General features: G+C 40.4%; 1 protein-coding gene across 3 annotated transcripts in view; it reads right to left on the minus strand.

The window, feature by feature from the left end:
• Positions 1 to 22,125, minus strand: part of LOC136858229 (urea transporter 1) — a 340,258-nt gene that overhangs the window by 117,431 nt on the left and 200,702 nt on the right. For all 3 annotated transcript variants that reach the window (XM_067137617.2, XM_067137616.2, XM_067137615.2), the window contains exon 2: positions 1,177 to 1,305. Coding sequence is in view for 1 of the 3 variants with exons in the window: in XM_067137615.2 (XP_066993716.2) it covers positions 1,177 to 1,305 (129 nt within the window). In the remaining 2 variants the exon portion in view is untranslated. The remainder of the gene's footprint in view (positions 1 to 1,176; positions 1,306 to 22,125) is intronic.

Consider the following 22,125-nt stretch of genomic DNA (forward strand, 5'->3'; position numbering starts at 1 on the left):
AGCCAAGGAACTGGACAGACCTCAATCAGAGTATGGTTTTAGTGTATGGGACCCTCACAAGGATCACTTGATTCGAGAAATGGAAAAGAACCAAAGGAAGTCAGCACGATTTGTTCTAGGTGACTTCCGGCAAACGAAAATTGTGTACATTTTGTGGTGGGAAGGTCGGGGAGTAAAGCAACGAGCTGCTCGACTAAGCTGTATGTCAGTGGAGAGATGGCGTGTTATGACATGAGTAGACGAATAAGCTTGAATGGAGGTTTTAAAAGTAGGAAAGTTCAAAATATGAAGATAAAGTTGTAATTCAAGAGGACGGAGTGAGGCAAATATTATTTATAGGAAGAGGGATTAGGAATTGGAATAATTTTCCAAGGAAGATCTTCGATAAATTTCTTCTTTTAAATTATTTAATAATAGACTAAGTAATAATAATGGCGTGTGGCCTCCTAAGACTCTTTCGAATTGACGCCGTATAGGCGCTCTGTGCGTCTATGACGACGGGGTTCTACCTGAAACGAATTCTATTGATGAAGACGGCATACAAACCCAGCTCCCGAGCCATTGGAATTAAACAGTGAAGGGATCAAAATCCCCGACCCGTCCGGGAATCGAACCCGGGACCCTCTGGACCAAAGGTCAGCAAGCTAAGCATTTAGCTATGGAGCCGGACATAACTAGGTGAAAAACCGATAGGAAATCTACCACCTGTTCGACAATCCTAAATGCAGACGATTGATTGATTGATTGATTGATTGATTGATTGATTGATTGATTGATTGATTGATTGATTGATTGATTGATTGATTGATTGATTGATTGATTGATTGATTGATTGATTGATTGATTGTAGAGGTACCGGGCGAGGGGCCGTGCGGTTAGGGGCGCGCAGCTGTGAGCTTGCATCCGGGAGATAGTGGGTTCGAACCCCACTGTCTGCAGCCCTGAAGAAGGTTTTCCATCGTTTCCCATTTTTACACAGGCGAATGCTGGGGCTGTACCTTAGTGAAGGCTACGGCTGTTTCTTTCCCATTCCTAGGCCTTTCCTATCCCATCGTCACCGTAAGACCTATCTGTGTCGGTGCAACATAAAGCAAATTGCAAATATGTATATAGTAGAGGTAGTAGTAACAAATATGTCGTCTTATAATTACATACTGAAATATTCCTACATATTACCTGACCATATCCTCTCAGCAAAGCGTCCACAAATTTCAGTGCTATCCAGAATGAAATGGAAGGTTTCTTAGCGAGGGCGTCACCCAGTTCTCGACAGTCCCCCACGAACAGCAACCACTGTTTAGTCCGCTGAAACATACACAATAACTCCGATAGAATGGTGGTTTGACTTACAAATTGATTGTCGCACGTATACTACTTGATGATCTGCTTGTCTTGATCGACATATTCAACACACAACATTATTCAGCTCTTAAAACCTATAAAAGAACAAACTTGTGTCCTTTAATCTTCAGCCAGGCGCAGTGCACTAGATCACATCAAGGGGCACAATGAGCTTACAGTTTCAAAACATAAGCTGTTGTTGACTATAAAACTCTTTAATGTAATTTAAATCATCCTTCAATAAAGGGGCAAAACTTTCAAGTGTTCTAAAAAAAAAAAGAATGGTTTATTGAAAACTACAAGTATTTTACTCTGAAAACCGTATATATTTTGATTATCCCCTCGCGAAATAATAATAATAATAATAATAATAATAATAATAATAATAATAATAATAATAATAATAATAATAATAATAATAATAATAATAACTTGAAATAGCCTACTAAACGTCACGCACGATCTACAACAAAAATGCCTTTCCCAAAACACTAAGATACGTCGCTATGAAACGGTTCTGAAGCCAGTAGTTATGTATGCAGCCCAAACCTTTATGCCAATAAAGGACTCATCGAAGAATTGGAGAAAAAGGAGCACAAAACCATTAGGGGAATTACGGAATCCAACTAGAGAAAATTACAGACACGATCGGCAAAAGACGGGTACGATTTTATGGTCACCTCAAACGAATGGATGAAAAAAGGTTCACCAAACAGATCGTTCAGTTGTTTGATTCAAACCCTAAAACCACGATGTCATGGTTTAGAAACACCAAAGAAGACCTTAAAGTGCTACAGATCTAACCGGAAAACGCCTTTGACCAGGGGGTTTTTCCGAAAAAATATAATGACAAACGGGCTAAACCGAGACGAACAATCGGAAAAAGGAGATGGTGTCCCTTGGACAGAGGAACGCAAGCAGGCCCACTCAGAAAAAGATGAGAGAATTCTGATCTCAAAAGAAGGCGAAGTTCACTGCCAAATGTAACAAGACTTATCGTGGTCATCGATGGCCCCAGAGAATAAATTATAATAGTAATGAGAAGAAATCGAGCACATAAGACTTTCGTGTTTACGTCATACCAACACAGATAGGTCTTATGGTGACGATGGGATGGGAAAGGCCTAGGAGTGGGAAGGAAGCGGTCGTGGCCTTAATTAAGGTGTGGTGTGAAAATGGGAAACCACAGCAAACCATCTTCAGGGCTGCCGACAGTGGAATTCAAACTCACTATCTCCCGGATACAAGGTCACAGCCACGCGCCCCTAACCGCGCGGGCAAATCGCCCGGTAACTGACAGATTTGCATTCAAACATCGCTAGAGAAGATATATCTACTCAAATACGCTATCTGCCTAGGAAGGGAAAGGGAAGATAGAATGTGAGAACTGTACCTACAATACGAGCTGCGCCCGACGTACATTAGTTGCACTCGAACTAAGTATATAGCCTGTATCTAAAATGTATACACTCCATACTTCTCAGATTCCTGGTTTGCCTATCAGTCAAAGTAAAAATCATAGAGTTAGTAAAATACAGACTAAAGGTAACATTAGAGCTGCAGTCGCATGCGAGGTTGGCAAAAGCTGGATTGTTTGACACCGTTATTACTGGAGCTTTCCGATAAACTGAAGTATCCTACTTCTCTGAAGGAAAATACTAGTCTCCTATGCAATTTAAGGCTGCACAGAAACGTTCATAAAGGTCAGTGGCGTATTATTTTACAGTATGTTTCTTTGAAATTTACATTCGTGCGTATAAAATAATGTTTTGCGTGATAATGATGTCATATAGATTGGCCTACTCGCACTGACATCGTAGCTTTTTTTTTCCTCTCAGCGTGAATGGAATTTTTTGGCCTTACCTTGAGGGCTGAAATTAACGCTTTAGGAAATATAAGGGATGACATTTTTCTTTCACTGACTGGCCATGCCTTTGAAAGTGAATATAGGGCCTACGGAAAATCATGTCTTCAGGTTGATCAAGCTGACTGTGAAAGTGTATACGAATGCATGATCCCAGTGTTAGAAGTAGGTTAACAACTACAATTTTGTTTCCTAACCAATAGGTTGATACACTGTTACTCTTCATTATAATCGGAAATGTTGATTTCTCAACATATTTCTTGCAGTACTGATAATATTGACTGGTATGTAACATGTTACTCATAGTCATGAATATTAAGTTTTTAGATAAAATCAGATTAAATTAGATTAAATTGCATGTCTTTCTTTTCCTTTCTTGTAATGCAATTGAAGTGCACGGTAGCCTATAATTGTACATAGTGCTACCTTTTTCATTTTTTTTTGTATGCGCGTTTATAGTAATAACAACAGTTATTGAATAAATTTGTGTTTATATACAGTTTGTCACTCATTTCATACAATATGTGTAGAAGCCCCCATTCACTCCTTAGCAGATATTATTATTTATAGACTAGATGTGCAACACCATGCGAACATCCGAGTCCTTTATTTCATCTATATCAGGGCCTCTCCGGGTGCATGCACCAGTGCATTGCGCGGTGCACGGTGCAAAAGACGGCTTCGCTTGGTTGACCTCGATTTGGAGCAATAGCACTGTCTCTCTCTCTTTCCCCACGCCTGTCTCACTCGCTCCACCTACCTTCCTCTTCTTAACTTGCTCCATAGCCCTCCAAATCCGAGCCAAGTTGAGCCGAGCTTTGCCGAGTCGCCCCGAGACGACGCGCTGGTCCGAGCCGAGCTGAGTGCGACCGATACACTGTGTACAGGACCTTTGCGCCTCAGTTTGCATGCGTGAGATTTTGGACGTTTGAGAGGCCCTGATCTATATAAATAAAATCATAACGACAATGTGTCTGCACATTGACTATTTTGGAAAACTTTTCATTCAGTTATCCGTTTCAGGTGTAATAATGACCATCTGCACTTTTTTAAACTTTGGTGTCTGTTTGTCTGTCTGTTTGTTTGTCTGAGTTCTTATAACTTCAAAACTACTGGATATATTTCTACCAAACTTCATATTTAAAATCCACCTGTCCTTGGGTACGTTTTAGGGCCAATATTGTTTCTAAATACCTTAACTAAAATGGGGGTTTATACGAAACCGAAACCGTGATTTTTCACCCCCACAAAATATACACAACCAAACTTAATGGAAATCAACCTGCCTTAATGAAAATCGATTTCTGAACCTTTTTTCTCATGTGCATCATTTCGATACGAGGATTAATAAAGGAGATACCTTAACGGACCGTTTTTCAGTACAAGTCCCACCGGACTTGTATGATCGGGTACGTGTAAAGCGTGTTTCTTATAACTAGAAAACTACTGGAGATATTTCAACCAAACTTCATATTTAGCATCCACCTATCCAAAGGTACGTTCATACCATTTCAAATTCCCGGAATGGACTGGTGGTTTATCGGAAACCGAAACAGTGATTTTACTCTCCCACAATATATACAAGACCAACCTGACTGGAAATCGACCAACCTTGACGGAAATCCATTTCTAAAACATTTTTTCTCATCTGCATTTTTTCGATAGGAGGATTAGTAAGGGAGACATCATAAACGGTCAGTTTTGCTGGCTAAGTCCAGCGGACATTGGTGTCGTGTCTGTTTGTCTATAACTTGAAAATTACTGGATATATTTCTACCAAACTTATTTAGAATTCAGCTGTCCTTGGGTAGGTTTTATGGCCAATATTGTTTCTAAATACAAGAACTGACTGGGGGTTTATACGAAATCGGAACCGTGATTTGGCACTCCCACATAATATACACAACCAGAATTAATAGAAATCGACCTGCCTTAATGGAAATCAATTTCTAAAGTTTTTTCTCATGTGCATCATTTCGATACGAGGATTAATAAGGGATATATCATTAACGGGCCGTTTTTCAGCACAAGTCCCACCGGACTTAAGAGCCGGTGCGTTTAAAGCATATTTCTTATAACTTGAAAACTACTAAAGATATTTCAACCAAACTTCACATTTAGCATCCAACTGTCCAACCGTAGGTTTTAAGGTCCATACCACTTCTAATTCTCGGAATGGACTGGGCGTTTATAAGGAACCGAAACTGATTTTACTATCCCACAATATATACGAGACTAACCTGACTGGAAATCGACCAACCTTGATGGAAATCCATTTCTAGAACTTTTACCTCATGTGCATTTTTCCTATAGGTGGATTAACAAGGGAGATATCATGAACGGTCGGTTTTGCAAGCTTAAATCCATCGGACATAGCCCAAAAGGTGTTGTACGTAGAACAGATTCCTTATTTATATAAATAAAATCGTAACGACCGTGTGTCTGTACATTGACTATTTTGGCGAAATTTTTGTACAGTTATACGTTTCAGCTGTAATAATGACCATCTGCATATTTGTTAGCTTTATTTTACTGAAAGTCCTCATTTTTAACCCCTCCCCCAAAGCGAGATTGAGGCACAAGCTGCCAGACGAGCTAGAAAATTGAAATTTGTCAAAATTATATGTCTTGGCCTGTAATCGACGAAAAGTTTCCTAGATCTTTAAACATTTCATTTTTTACCACCGAAAAATATCGGAATATTGAGGCAATTTTAATGTTGATGTGACCTTCGTTTCGAGGTATTTCGCGGTTAAATGGTAAGTCATATCACAAAGCGGATGGCACAACCTCAGTTCAATTTGGAGTGATCTACAACTTTGATCCTATGACGTTTCGTTGTATCTCTATTCCTTATATGTTAGATTTGTCTCTATTTCTCGATTATACCTACACTTTTGCTTTTTGTACACGTATAATTCGTAGTTCGAATCACTTACATGAGAGATAGAATCATCTAATTCTACACGCGAACATATCCCACCCAGTATCCATACGTGAGCCAAACCCTATATTTGTAGCTATCACATTAGTACGCAAAAGTGATGCACTGTGAGAAAACCTTACCGAAATGTCACCGTATCAACGTTCCTAACTCAATTTTAACCATAAATAAATGAGACATGAGAAAATATCTTAAGACCAACCATTTAGACCACTAAATGGGACGTCTTATAGTACAATCCGTTTGTCGATATGATGTATCGTTTAGCAGCAGTTAATCTGTAAATGAAGGTTTGCAATATTTTAAACATGCATATACTTCGTATGTCGATCTATAAATATTCACTGAAGTCGATTTGTAGCGATGTAGAAAGGGTGTGTTTGCCATTATAATTAATAATTTACATCGATAGTGACAGGAGGGCGTCTGCTATTGTAATCATTACTCTCCACATCGACTTTGACTGGCAGTAGGTATGGGATCCTTCTCCAACTCCTTTCTAACTAGCATTAGTAAGGAGGGTCTACCATTGTAATTAATAATTTCCTTTCTCGATTAGACTGCCAGAAGTCAAGGGAGCATGCAATTTTGTTCAAAACTCCCTAACTGATTGTATTTGGGAGTAGGCAAGTGTGACCGCCATTATAAACAAATTTTCCCATCTAAAATGTGAGTGCCATTAGGCATAGTGGCTTGCTATTATTATGGAAACTCATCAACTCGGTGTGACTGTCATTAAGAAAAGGAGCCTGTTATTAAAATGATAACAGCTTAACTCAATTTTGACTGGCAGTAGGGAAGCTGCTTACTATTATAATACAAACTTCTCAACTGTAATCTGTCTGGAAGTGGGACAGGCGCCTGCCATTGTAACGAAAACTCCCCAAATCGATTGTGACCGCGCAGTAGGTAATGGAGCCTCCCATTATAATGAACACTTACCTACTCGATTGTGAATGGCATTAGGCAAGTGAACCTGCCATTATCATCACAACTCCGCAACTCGCACTTTACATTGGAAACAACGTATGGGAACCTTCCCCTGCTGTTTCTGGATAACGCTAGGAGATACGCAATTTAAAATATACTTATTCACTGCACGTACAGCAATTTACTTCGATATCCGTATACAGTGTACAATACCGTAGCAAAGCACGGGTTCATTTGCTAGTTGTTATTATTCTTCATATAACACAAGCACAATAAATTATTGTAAATCATTTTTCAGTTTTCTCCAATCATGTATAATTTACCACTCTCCTTTTCCATTTAAGGAAGTCATTTTACAACTTAAAATTTTAAAGCGAATCAAACATTTTAGTGAAAGTTAAATAAAACTCTATACTAGACTGAAATCACAACCGAGTGTCGTATTTCTACTTGTAATCACGTTTAAAAACAGCGAAGACAATATTTTGTCTACTTTGCCCCTGAATCTCGCCAACGCTTTTAGGTCTAAAAATTCGCTCATTCGCTTCGATGAAAGAGAAAATTTTCGGTCGTTGGACAGAATTATGCCGGAAGTCCTGGCCATTTACACAAAAGATAGAGAAATATACGTATCCCTATTCTAAAAGTATATTGTTAGAAGACTTAACGCGAACGGTAAACTGATTTTGCGTTGCATAACTGCACATGAACACCGTCCTCTTTTAGCACCGTTTTCTCCTGTATTTAAGGTATTTATGCTTTATAGGCTTTCTTTCTACTGGACAGAAGCATCACAAATGTACTCTGGTCTCTGGGGATGTTTACATGTAAGAATTTTAAACCATATTCATACCCACACAGTTTTAAAATTCCTCGGTATACAATTATGACTGCAGCGGAGCGGGCTTTTTGCCAACCAGGGCAAACAGGTGAGATTTCAACATGCTCCGCTCGCGACAGTCACTCTCGCAGACGGTGGCGCCCCTGCTACCTCTAGCGGATACTTTACTAACTCTATGGTACATATGCTTAAAAAATTGTTTAATTGGTGAAAATGTTTGCGGTTGCTTCTCACAATCAGTAGCAGTGATTCCTGAAGATGGAGTCGATTCTTTCAGAGCCAACACCGGGATCTTCTTTAAGATGTCAGTCTGTACAGAAAAAATTCGCCAGAAATCCGCGAAGAGGCAAGAGATGGTTCCATGTGCTTCCACCATTACGCCGATAATGATTTTGAAAAGTGTACCAAGTTACAGGTGCAATTATTGTTAGCATATCTGCTGACTGTTCCATGGAGAATCCTAAGTTTCCATAAAATAAATAGGAAAAATGCTGCCTAGGGGAAATTAACCATAGGGCACATCTGATGTGTACCCAGATTTGACTAGTGAGCATTTCTTTCTACTGGACAGAAGCATCACAAATGTACTCTGGTCTCTGGGGATGTTTACATGTAAGAATTTTAAACCATATCCATACCCACACAGATGCATTCTAATGACGTATAATCTTATCTTGAGCGCAACTAATGAACAACGAAGTAAATAATATCTCATGAGCCGGGCTAAGTGGCTCAGACGGTTGAGGCGCTGGCTGGCCTTCTGACCCCAGCTAGGCATATTCGATCCTGGATCAGTCCGGTGGCATTTGAAGATCCTGAAATACGTCAGCCTCGCGCTGGTAGATTTACTGGAATGTAAAAGAACTCCTGCGGGACAAAATTCTGGCACGTCGTTATTTACGAAAACTGTCAAAAGTAGTTAGTGGGACGTAAAACCATTATTATTATTATTATTATTATTATTATTATTATTATTATTATTATTATTATTATTATTAGCTCAGGGAAATCTTAATTAATTACAAATTTGACATCATATATTTCCTTGTACTTCAAAACAGCTCGGATCAAGCCCTATTCTCAACGGTAACCCATCTAATGGCAGCTTTTCAGACTTATAGACAGAAATAAGCTTTCTCCGTAGATCAGTGGTAGAGTGTTGGCATCCGGGTCCCAAGATTGTGAATTCAAACCCAGCAGAGGCTGTCAAATTTTTGAAGGGTGAAAATAAGTCCATTCGACACAAAATGTTGAACGATGTCTGCGTGTAAGAGGTCTCCAGTAACACATTTGGGATCTATCCGACAACATTACTTAAATCTCAGCATCAGAGATTCGGTTTATTTTGCCGTCTGGTAGAGTACAACAGAACGTCGAAATTGACACATAAGCAGCCTAGACGGCGTCAGATTCAAATGTCTGCACAACAATATGTAGCTGAGGCAATACAATTATTATCGTTTTTAATGGTAGAAATAAACCCTTTACAAAATTGAACTATATGATCAAGTAACTGGGATGTCTTCAAAGTCTCACGTTTTTACGAAGCGTGATCGTAACAGTCCCCACAGAGTAATTATTTACTATTTAGACAATGTTGTGGGATGGATTGCGGTCAATGGTATGATGGTAAACGGGATGAAAATTCAGGTTGTTGCACCAAGAGGAAAATCCTCCCAGTTTAAATTACTGTGTTGATGGGGTGTTAGTACCTCATGGGGATCACTGTAAATCCCTAGCTATTAATATAAGGAATGATTTTCATTGGGATAATCATATTAACGAGGTTGTGAAGAAAGGTTACAGATCTCTTCACATGGTTACGTGGTTACGTCTCAAAACTCATGGGATAAAATTAGTAGCAAATAGTATCAAAACTCACGACTAAAACTAGTAGCTAAATTAACATTCTAACGAGTTTCAAAATTCTCGACCACAGGAGGGATTAGGTGCGCGGTGACTCACGCACCAGGCCTCTCCGGTCCGGAGGCCACACGCCGTTATTAGTATAAATTTATTTCAAAGGGAAAAAGGCATTATATTAGCTTTAAGATCACAGCAAAATACTTTATAATAATAATAATAATAATAATAATAATAATAATAATAATAATAATAATAATAATAATAATAATAATAATAATAATAATAATAATAATAATTGTACCGGGAGGTACACCCCAAAGCCGCGCATTCAAATTCAGCGCTTAAATGAACTCCTCTATTGGTGAAACAGTGAAACTGAAACTACACCAACTTAGAACTTTACTCAGAAGATGTCACCACAGAAATATGAATTTTGTTATTGTGCAGTTGCCTAAACTGAGTGAATTTCTCTTTGTTTTGTTTGCCATTCATCAAGAAGTTTGTACATTTTTCCACAAATGACACTACCCAAAAAACTATGATCATGCACCCTGGTGCAAAGTGAAAGAACTTATAATTTAAAGAAGTTTTGTATTTCTAGGTTTTTGTGACTGATTGATGTTCATTTATTTTTGGGTTGGCAATATTTCCTTTTCATTTCCACCAGTTTTGAATCTAGCCAATCACTCATTTCTGTAATTAATTTTCCGTCTATTACAGGCTTCTTGTTCGATTCTGAGTGTTATTTCTGAAATCAACCAATAAAGTTGAGAGAGTGTGGCTAGTTTAGTCTTGAATGATCTCGAACCTTCCCTGAGGGTTTATAAACTGCGGCTTTTCACGTTTCTTGGCCAATTGATCGAGGTCTATCTGAGTGTGTGTGTTAAGCAGGAGGCGGGCGGCCTCTTTCGTCGGCAGCTAGAACATCTACAAGGTAATGGCCACATAACTTTATTCCTTCTTGCTAACTCCGCAGTTTAACCCGAGGGAAAGGTCCGACTCTTTAGTATGCAACAACTTTTCTAAAATGTAACTTTCTTCCGGCTAATGTAAAAACTTCATAAAATCTTTAACTGTAAACCGGGGATAGAGAGTGAAGTACCCTCTCGAGCTCCCCTTCATCTTGGTTTGGGGTGACTACGTTTTTCTCTAACTGTTTTTCCTACTGTAATGTGTTAATGTAATTTCTATACGAGTCACCTCAGTAGTTTGGGAATAGCCCCTGTTTCATCGGCCTAGAGCTCTTTAGGTTTTTAAGTGTTCATTATATTGGAGCGCAGTGTGCCTCCATTCACTTTGTGTTTGGGCCAGTTATCTAACCTGTTCTTTTTCCATGAAGGCCCAGTAGGTTGGGTGTTATATACCCCTGTATAATTTATTTTCAAATTGTAAGTTGTGCCTTGAGAGGCCAGTAATTGTAAGTTAATGTTGCCTTGAGTAGGTTTGGAAAACTGTGAGCCTGTTAGCTCTTTTTCAAGTTTTGGTAATAGTAAAGAGTGCCCCTGGAAGGCTAGATATTTATATTTTGGAGAGCAAGTGCTCGTGAATTAGGGGATTTCTGCCCTTGAATAATTTGTGCTGTTTTGTAAATTTGAGCTGGGAGCTCAGGAAATGTAAAGCGAGGGACTTGAAGCCCAGGATCTGTTAAGACCACTTATCTTGTCTTTTCCTAGACTGGTTTTAAGATTATTACTGTACCTGATGTTTCATGGTTATGAAAAATGGTTAAGTTTGAAGTTCTGAAAATATGACCTTCAGTTTAAGTTTTAAATTAATTTTGATATTGTAGTTAGACCCATTCAACCCCGCACCTTCTTTCATCACCTCTGCGTTCCACAGATACCCCGGAACAATAATAATAATAATAATAATAATAATAATAATAATAATAATAATCATAATAATAATAATAATAATACACATCTGCCTCTTTCATTCACCAACCATTATTTTCCCCTGTGGATTAGGGTGAGAGGACAACATCCACAGTATACCCTCCCTGTCGTAAGAGGTGACTTAAAGGGGACCTAGGGGCTATTAAATTATTTAAGGGAAGACTATATAAACAACTGACAGGCAATCTGCTACCTTGGTGACTGTCTTAGATGCATATCAGTGGTGATTGATTGATTGATTGATTGATTGATTGATTGATTGATTGATTGATTGATTGATTGATTGATTGATTGATTGATTGATTGATTGATTGATTGATTGATTGATTGATTGATTGATTGATTGATTGATTGATTGATTGATTGATTTAGGAATGGTGACCGCCGGGCCCTTAGCAGAGTCCAAGCATTGCTTCCACTCACTTCTGGCAGGAACTGTGCTTTCATCTATCCTAACCGACTTTCCTTAGTCAACTCTTGTTCTTTTGCGACCCCGACGGTATTAGGTTTTCAAGGCCTAGGGAGTATTTCATTTTCACGCCCTTCGTGGCCCTTCTCTTTCTTTGCCCGATGCCTTCACTTTTCGAAGTGTGGGACACCGTCCATTTTTTTCTCTCTGATTAATATTAATAGATGATGGCTGTCCGGTTTTCTTCCTTCTTAAAAATGTAATCACCACCACAACCTTTTTCTTCATTGTTTTCAGCCCTTATTGATTTGTATTGACTATTTCTACATTTTCTCGGCTGGGGAAAGAACCACTATCACAAAATATCATCATCATCATTAGTAATTTGGAGTCTTTCTAAAGTCATTTAGTGACAGAATTTCAAAGATAGCGACCAGCGGCGTCGTCATATTTTGGAAAAAATTCTGACGAATTTTAATTTATGACACGATCAGTTTGGTGAGCCAAGTACTCAATACTACATCGCATTGCGCTTCGTGTAACGCGCGTGGGTGCGTGATCAAATATATTAGCCTAATCTATGCATTTTAAGTAAAGGCACCTCAGAGTGCAGGACTCATTCGTACGTGTGGAGCATGAACTTCATACAATTTTCGGAAAGCTTATCAGAGACCGGTCGTCGTGCCCGATCACTTCCAGTAAGGAAATGGAGATAGGTAATTTTAATTTCCCTATGATGAGATTGATGAGTTGATAACAACATTAGGATTACTTTTCAATCGGTTATTTCGAAAGCATTCACTATTCAATTGCCCCAATCATTCTAATGGAATTTCAAATGAATAATCGAAAAAATAATCGAATGGAAAAATAATATAATAAAAAATGAAATAATCGAATAAGCGATTATTTTGTATTTGATTATCGTATCAAATGAACGTCTAAATGTTGGAACTAAGTGAGTGAATTAACAGTTAATCTTTAATTTCTGTAAAATAAAGTTCCTTATTTAAGTAAATGCCGTCTTCTATCGCATAATGGAACTAAGCCTCAGTACTACCAATTGACAATTTCTTTTAACTAGCAGCAGGCAATGTACCTTCTTTAATTTTATGTCGTCCGGCTGCATGGTTAGCATGCTGAATTTTGGTCCAAGGGGTTCAGGGGGCCCCAGGTTCGATTCACGGCCGATATTTTAACTTTGATTTGTTAATTCCTATGGCTCGGGGACTGAGTGTTTGTGCTGTGTTCAGCATTAAACTTCATGGATTAGGAAAATGAGTATTTCCTTTTTCGTAAGAGTTCATCTATTCGCTTATTTCAATGGATCCATCCGACACACCAACCGAAAAATGTATTCATGACGCATCCGATTATTCTACGCATATAACTGAATGATATTTGAAACTCATTCGATGATTCGATTATGGAATGAATGAATTAATTAATTAACCGCATGGAAGTTATTCGATTATCCCATCACTAGTAGGGTGGGCATTTATGCATTCAAAGACGAATGGACCCTGCTCGTGAGTTCATCTCTTCGCTTATTTCAATGCATCCATCCGACACACCTAAACCGAAAAAGGTAGAGAAACCTACTTTTACTAAGCATTTTCTTGGAATTCGTGAAGTTTGAGACTCGTGAGTTCTGAGACTCGTGAGTTCTGAGACGACACGGGTTATGAGGGTATTTAAGAGTTGGCAGACTTCAATCTTGGATTGTAATACCTACCCTGGAGCAGACTGTGGTAATGATCATATACTGCTCTCTATGAAAATGCGGATAAAAATGAAATAATTGAAGAAGGTGAAAGTAAAACGGGTACGTATTACTGACAAACATATTCTCCATGAGTATGGTGAAAGAATAAGAAAAAATTCCAGCAAGTAGAGGAGGAAAAAGTTTCTGCTCAAACATGGAACAAGATGAAGGAAATCATCAATTCATCCCTTCCCGAACAAGTTCCTAAGACCCCTCAAGCAAAATATCCCTGGATTTCAAAATCTACACTACTGCTGATTGAAGAAAGGTGCACATTGAAGAAATGTGGTATACAAACTGCGGAAGATGAGGAAACATATAAAGCACTTTGCAGCAAAATACAGCGTAATTGCAGAACTGACAAGACACAGTATCTTATCAATATCTGTCATGAAATAGACCACCATCACAAACTAAGCTAAATAATACACGTGACCTTTACAAAAAGATAAACAATATCACCCGACAGTTCAAACCACGTAAAGTACATGGGTGATGAAGACGCACAGGGAAATGTAATTGGTGACAAGAAATAAGCAATAGCCAGGTCGAAACAACACTGCGAAACCTTATACTGCAAAGGCAAAAGCATAAGAGAAAAGAACAATTGCATGAAATATGACACAGAGCCTGCTATCAGTAACAAACATGAGGCAGATAATTTAAAAATGCCGCGAGTTATATGTCCCTGCCTATATTTGTTTCCTTGATTATAAAAAGACCTTCGACTGTGTCAAGTGGGACAAGTTGTGGGAAGTGCTCAATGAATGTAGAGTCCCAAAACACTTACCGTCATTATTGAAAGGTCTTTATAACAGTCATAATGCAACCGTAAGGGCGTATGGCGAATGCTCAGAATTTTGCAAAGTGACAAATGGAGTCAGGCAAGTTTTCTAGTTTTCTAGCCTACAACATCTACGCAGAGTATGTTATGAGAAGAGCACTGGATGGCTGGGATAGTGGAATTTTAATCGGTGGTAGGAAAATCAACAATTTACGCTTCGCTGATGATAGTATTATCGGCACACTTTATATGGATGCATTTGTGTAGGGGGGTGAGGAGTAAGGAGGGATCTGTCCCGGTTACAGTAGTGCTACCAACTGAATGAAAATGAAATCTGAATTGAATAGAGAATATGACCGATCGATATGAAGTTTCTAAACCGTTATTATCTTAAGCCAACAACTGTGTCACATACACAATATATACGATTTCTCGATGCGAATCTTATTCCTAGCATGAATTCTAGTTTGGCTTTGCTGTGTAATCAACAACAGTACTAGTACGTAAAGTGTACGCCAGATGTCGCACAACGATGCCTAAGCGATTCATAGTTTGTGTATCAAAGATTGCCAGTACGAATCTCAAAGATTGCCGAGGTCGACCGATTCAGCACTAGGGTGTAAATGCATCCAGATAAAGTGTGCCGATACTACACTCATTGCAGGAAGTGGACAGAAACTTGATTAATTTCTCTCTAGAGTGAAAATCATTATTTCGGATTTTGGTGTAGAAATTAATGAAAAGGACCAAACTAATGGTTATCAACCGACAAAGTCAAATCCTAATCCAAATGACAGGATGCCTGAAAGATCTGGAGTTGGTGAATGATTGCGTATATCTTGTTGGGTATTCAGCCCGAAGGCTGGTTTGATCCTCCGCAGCTCTGCCAACAGCTGTCATAAATAGCCTAGGCGTCACTGAAGAGGCGTACTAAGGAAATGAGGAGTGAGGTAGTTTCCCGTTGCTTTCCTCACCGAGCCAGCCGTCGCTATTACATATCAGTATGCCAAGCCCACTGAAATAACCCTATGAGCGATATTTTCACACCATTCATAACAGGGACTGGCTGCATAAATAATGGTATTATTAGCATCACACATACCTCAGTCACTTTCATATTGTCAAAGCCAAGGATGAGACTGAGACAGGTCAATGAAAGTAACAAATTTGATATAGCCCATACCAGAAGACACAGTGCACTGTAAACACTACATCTTGCCAGCAAAGTCATTGTGTATATCTGGGCACCATAATAACACGGGAAATTTTGATAAAGAAATAAAACGATGGATTGCCCTAGAGCGTGCCGCAATGGTTAAACTTACAAAGATCTGGCAGAACAGGGCATTATCCAAAACAGTGAAAATACTATGGGTTGAATCACTGGTGTTTTTTGTTTTCGTGTTCGGTTGTGAGACTTGGACTGTGAAAGCTAGTGACAAGATTCGAATAGACGCCTTTGAGATGTGGTGTTGGCGGAGAATGCTCCGTATACCATGGACAGAAAGAAGAACAACTGCCTCCATTATAGAATAAATGAGCATCACTAAACGTTTATCTTCCCACGTTAGTGAAAGTTACCTCCAGTTCCTGGCACACATTTTGAGGAGAGAAGGAGACAATTTAGAAAATACCATTCTGCAAGGCAAAATTGAAGGCACCAGACCAAGGGGCAGAACAACAAGTAGATGGTTAGACGAAGCAAAGATCACCGTTCTACCTCTTCACAATTCCTAAGAAGAGCTAAAGGCCGCTCAGGATGGTGAACTCTCGATAAGGATGCAGTTACTAATGAAGTGAAGAAATGAGGTCACGACGCTCAGCAATGAGTAAACCGACTGCTGATGATGAATAAGGATATAAAGGAGAGAGCGTGTAAGTTTCAGGTAAAACCCCAATTAGAGTGTGATTCCAGTGTATGGGACCGACACCAAGACTAGTGGATACGAGAACTGAAAAATATCCAAAGGAAAGCAGCATGATTTGTTCTGGGTGATTTTCGACAAAGGAGTAGTTTTACGAAAATATTATGAATTTTGAGCTGGGAAGACTCGGGAGTAAGGAGACGAAATGCTCGACTAAGTGGTACGTTCCGAGCTGTCAGTGGAGAGGTGGCGTGGAATGACATTAGTAGATGAATAAGCTTGAGTGGATCTTTTAAAAGTAGGAAATGTGTGAGTGATTGTGGATGAGCATTCTTCCGACAGCACTTTATAAAATACGAATTAATTAGCAGTCCTGCCAGCCCTGTGGTGTAGGGTAGCGTGCCTGCCTCTTGCCCTGTTGATTACTGACCGGTTCAATGCTTTTAATTCTGGATTGAGGGCTGCAACCGGCTCCAGTCAAACTCATAAGACCAACTGAACGGCTATCTGATATGAGAAACACATAACCTGGTCACGAAAGTCAAGCAGTGCGGCTGAGGATGTCATCACGTCGATCCCGTGACACTCCAATATCTGAACGCCACCTGTTCAGGAGTAGTCGTCTTAACAAGCTAAGGCAATCAAAGGACTGCGTGTGCCGCGGGTTATATATCTAGTTCTTAACTAATAGCCCACTATGTCTTATTTTCAAAATGGCCATTGGCAAATCATTTGCTATAAAGAAACTCTACACAACAGCAATGCACTTCCATAAAACGTTGATGCACTGTAATTATTTTGCTCAGATGACAGGATGCTGACCAGCCACTAACCTTGCTCTTTCATTATTTCTAGCATTGCGTATCTATGAGAGAAGGATTATTCTTAGTCATTGCGTCTTGCCTTTGTCTGTTCAGACATACTAGACTACGTAACAGTATCACTTTATAAACGTATCGAACATCGTGCGGCTCCTTGGCTGAATGGTCAACGTAGTGGTCTTCGGTTCAGAGGGCCCCGGGTTCGATTCCTGCCCGAATCAGGTATTTTACATTGTCTGGTTAATATCTCTGGTTCGGAGCTTGGGTGTTTCTGTTGGACTTAAAAAACACATTTCCATTTGCATACAACACATCACGCTACAGAAACAGGCAATATATCCATCCAGAGAAGGTTGGTGTCAGAAAAAGCATCCGGGCGTAAAACTGAGCTAAATCATTAAAAAAGTAATTAGAGAAGGGCCAGAAAGAAGAAGAAATAAACTTAACTAGCGTTTGCCCATGCCTTAACACACACAACGAAAAACGACAGTCTGTCGAACAGAAATAACTGAGAAGTTACTTTGTCATAACGGGTTACCTTTCCCCACTCTTTTCCTCTTTCACCTAACAAATAGTCTAGGATAAGTAAACACCCCTTCTCTAATCGCCACCTCAGCCAAACACAAGCGAGGTGATCCTGTCGTAGGAGGAGAACGATTGTTTCTTTAAACACTTCCTAAAGCGATACCACTGATCGAAAATACATACTGTTACGAATAAAATACTGTTTTATTAACCCAATTTGATCAAGGATGACCCAGTTAGTACACACACACGCACACACAATTATACTTGGCAATGAATGACATGTGTATATTCAGTCCTCAGCCCTAAGGCTTGTTGGATCCTCAACAGCTCTGCCATCAGCTGTCATAGATGGCCTAGGCATCACTGAAGATGCGTACGAGGGAAATGAGGAGTGAGGTAGTTTCCCGTTGCATTCCTCACCGAGCCAGAAGTTGCTATTACATATCAGTCTGCCAAGCCCACTGAAATGCATGCACCAACCGACCTTATAAGCAACATTTTCACACCATTCCTAGCAGGGACTGGCTGCATAAGGAATGGCATTACTAGCATCGCTCATACCTCAGTCATTTTCATGTTGCCAAAGCCAACGATAAGACCGAGACAGATCAATGAAAGTAACAAAATTGCTCTAGCCTATACCAGAGGACATAGTACATTGTAAACACTACGTCCCGCCAGCAAAGACAACACTTTGCTAATTACTGGCCATTTACAAAAGTCTCTTGTCCTTACAGCGAGTCTTTGGTTGACAGTCTTTACCTGTAACGGTGATCCTTCGTAATCTTGACTGACATGTCTCACCTTTCACTTTGCTTCGCACGCATCAATCACTTGGCACAGAAGTTTCATGTAGTCAGGTTCAAATCCGAGTCCGTTGACTACCACGACGCATGACTGCTGTACACTCGGATCGACTCCAGACAGGGCTGCTAACTTGCACAAACTGTGGCTTGCGTTTCCTCTAAGAGTATGTCATACTACAGACGTAGAAGGGGCTACGCTCCGCTATACAGATCGCCTAAAGCTCAAGTTCGTAAAGAGACTATAGTATTCAGTGTAACTCACGTGACCGCTCCACATACTGAACTACTTATCGCGCGTCCCTCGACAAGACAACAACACTACACCAACTACTCCTATTCAAGGCGAGCCTGCTTTTATGCACCTGGAGATGAAATTCTATTATCTTCGGGGTGCGTCCAGAATACGAGTGTTCTAGTTTCCCCTTCCAGAAAATTCACAATGACACCAAACGGAAAGGACAATAGAAGCCAAAATCGCCATGTTCCCGCAAGCCGGCCAGTAGCTCCCCAGTCTAACTCACTCACCCCTTCCAGAAAATACCGCAGGGGGCTTCGATCGGGCTGACAGGCGCATTACCACGTAACATTCTCCCCTTTCAAGAGCTCAGTTATCTTCTTCAGCTGCTCCTCCCTAAGGCGCCAACTGGTCCAAACGCACCATCTTCATCTTGGGCTCCATTGTATGCACTAGATGACGTCGTATATTCTCTTCAGAAAACGATAAGGTCCTACCCACGCTTTCTGGAGCTTGGGAGACAAGCCTCTCTTCCTCGTGGGATTATACAGAAACACTAGGTCGTTCCCAACGTACCCGGTAGCGTCCGCTCGTTGGTCGTATCGTGCCTCGGTTCTGTCGTTTTCTATCATCAATCTCTTCCGGACAGCGACGTGTACGTCCACCAATTTCCTTGCCAGATCCAGACAGTACTGGTCGATAGGAATAGGATGGTCCTCAGGTTGGCCAAACGCTAACAACCTTCCCCCACCACGGAATGGTGGTTCTCCTCCAAACAGCGTCCATAATGGTATGCATCCCGTGGCCTCGTGAAGTGCAGACCAGTATGTCAATAGGAATAGGGAAAGTCGATAATCGCAGTCCCTCTGCACTTCCACCCAGGCGTCACGCCTCCAGTTTTCCTCAACCTCCACAGTGATCCTTCGGCTGGAAACTTCGCGTTCTCTCTCCCTTTAAACTTGCAGACTTCGGAACAGAGTGTCGACCTGCAGAGTGGAGACCCTCATCGATCATTCTCTGCCCGTCTTCCGACTTCTTCTAATCTTTCATCTTCGCCTCTATCATCTTCTGGACTTCTTTGAGTCGATTTCGACGTTCCGTTTTACTCAGGCAGATTTCAGAGTAAACCACATCTCTGTGGGTGATCTATGGCTGAGTTTTAATTAATTTTGTCGTGTAAACGCCAAATATGTCCCCAGAAATCTTTTAACATGCCGACGTGGTACGACACAAAGTATCAAATTAACTTTCTCCTCCCAGTCAAAATCCAACTGCTTCTAGCAGGTTTGAACCCACGATCTTGGGATCCGTAGATGGACACACTATGGCTGATCCACAGAAGGAGCTATTTTTTTTTTTTAAATCAATAATGTCGTTTAAGTTCTTAAGACTGTTGCTCTGGGCAAGTAAGAGCAAGAGACCAGTTGTCTTCCACTTAGATTTCAAGATAACTGCATTATCACACCGCCATTTAAGGAAAAGTGGCCTTTGGAACACGGTTGGCGACGCGGACATGGTTCGCCTGCTATGCCGCTCGTTAATAGAGGATTTTACAGGAGTAAAAACCTGTCTTAAATGAAATCAAAAGACACCAGGAGAATTTTGTCCCTGAAGTCAGGTGTCCGGTTAATGAAGAGGTACTGGAAAAGAAAACACGTCAAACACTATGTAACAATAAAGATTTCCAGTCTGTAGAAAACACTAATTATACCATTATAATACACCTGTAATAAATACACACTAATAAACAATGACATGTTTCGTTCCAGAAGGACATCTTCAGATTCCATCAAATCACTTTAAAGCATGCGCATTTTGCTAACGTTTTAGCTACCGCTTTTTCCCACACTTGTGCGGTCGCGGCTGCGAACTGCGTCGCACATGTGGATTTGGCCCTGTTCTACGGTCGGATGCCCATCCTGACGCCAACCCTATATGGAGGGATGTAATCACTATTGTGTGTTCCTGTGGTGATTGGTAGTGTGGTGTGTTGTCTGAATATGAAGAGGAGAGTGTTGGGACGGACACATACACCCAGTCCCCGAACCAGAAGTATTAAGCAGAAGCGATTAAAATCCCTGACCTGGCCGGGAATCGAATTCGAAGTCTCCGAGTAAGAGGCAGGCATGCTACCCCTACACCGCGCGGCCGGATGATGTTATATACAAGTGAGATAAATTTTGAATGTAGTAGTCTTCCACTGTCTCCTTAGTAACGTTGAGAAATTTTTCTGTACTTACCTAAGCTCCTAATCGACCGTTGCCTCCAGCGACTAATGTACGCGCAACACACTATGCTACAGTAACATGCAATACCGAAAACCTTCCTCCACACACGTTTGACATAAGGAAGGACAGGCGGCTGTAAAACTGAACCAAGTACCCATGTACGACACAGTTCGCACGCGTGATGTCACCAGGGTGTGGGAAAAACGGAGGAAGAAGAGCAAGCAAGATTTAAAAAAAAAATTGTTTCTTTATTTCTTCTTAATCTGTTTACCCTCCAGGGTTGGTTGTTCCCTCGGACTCAGCGAGGGATCCTGCCTCAAGGGTAGTGTCCTGGAGCGTCAGACATCGGGTCGGGGAATCAGCTGGGGAGGAGAAGTGGGAAACCACGGAAAACCACTTCGAGGATGGCTGAGGTGAGAATCGAACCCACCTCTACTCATTTAACCTCCCGAGGCTGAGTGGACCCCGTTCCAGCCCTCGTGCCACTTTTAAATTTCGTGGCAGAGCTGGGAATCGAACCCGGCCCTCGGGGCTGGCAACTAATCACGCTAACCACTACACCAATACAACCTTACCAAAGTTAAATGCAACCCTTGTTTGTATAAGCCAAAACCAAAAGGCAACCATTACCAAAGCTATAGACACAATTTAACATACGAAAATCCCTTCAAATTCCTCATGAATCTGTCTAATGATGTTCTTTGACAGACAGAATTACAGTAACATAATAGTGCAGTGAATCAGGGAAGGCACAGATCGACTTTTTCGAGAAGGGAGCAAGAACATGAACATGCCACAGAATAAGCGGCTTGCAAACCACAGTAGTCCGTTAATGCAGCTGAGTTTCCTGCGTCTGCAGCAAAACATGAAGCCATTATATTATGGCCATTAGTTGTTGATAAACATCTTTATTTTAAGAACGAAGGAAATCGTGTCTTACATCACGCTTTAGGAAATCGAATGTAAGAATATAAGACCTGAAATAATTTACGTTTAACGCCAG

This window comes from Anabrus simplex, chromosome 1 (assembly GCF_040414725.1).
Source record: "Anabrus simplex isolate iqAnaSimp1 chromosome 1, ASM4041472v1, whole genome shotgun sequence".
In the NCBI taxonomy this organism is placed as follows: Eukaryota; Metazoa; Arthropoda; class Insecta; order Orthoptera; family Tettigoniidae; genus Anabrus; species Anabrus simplex.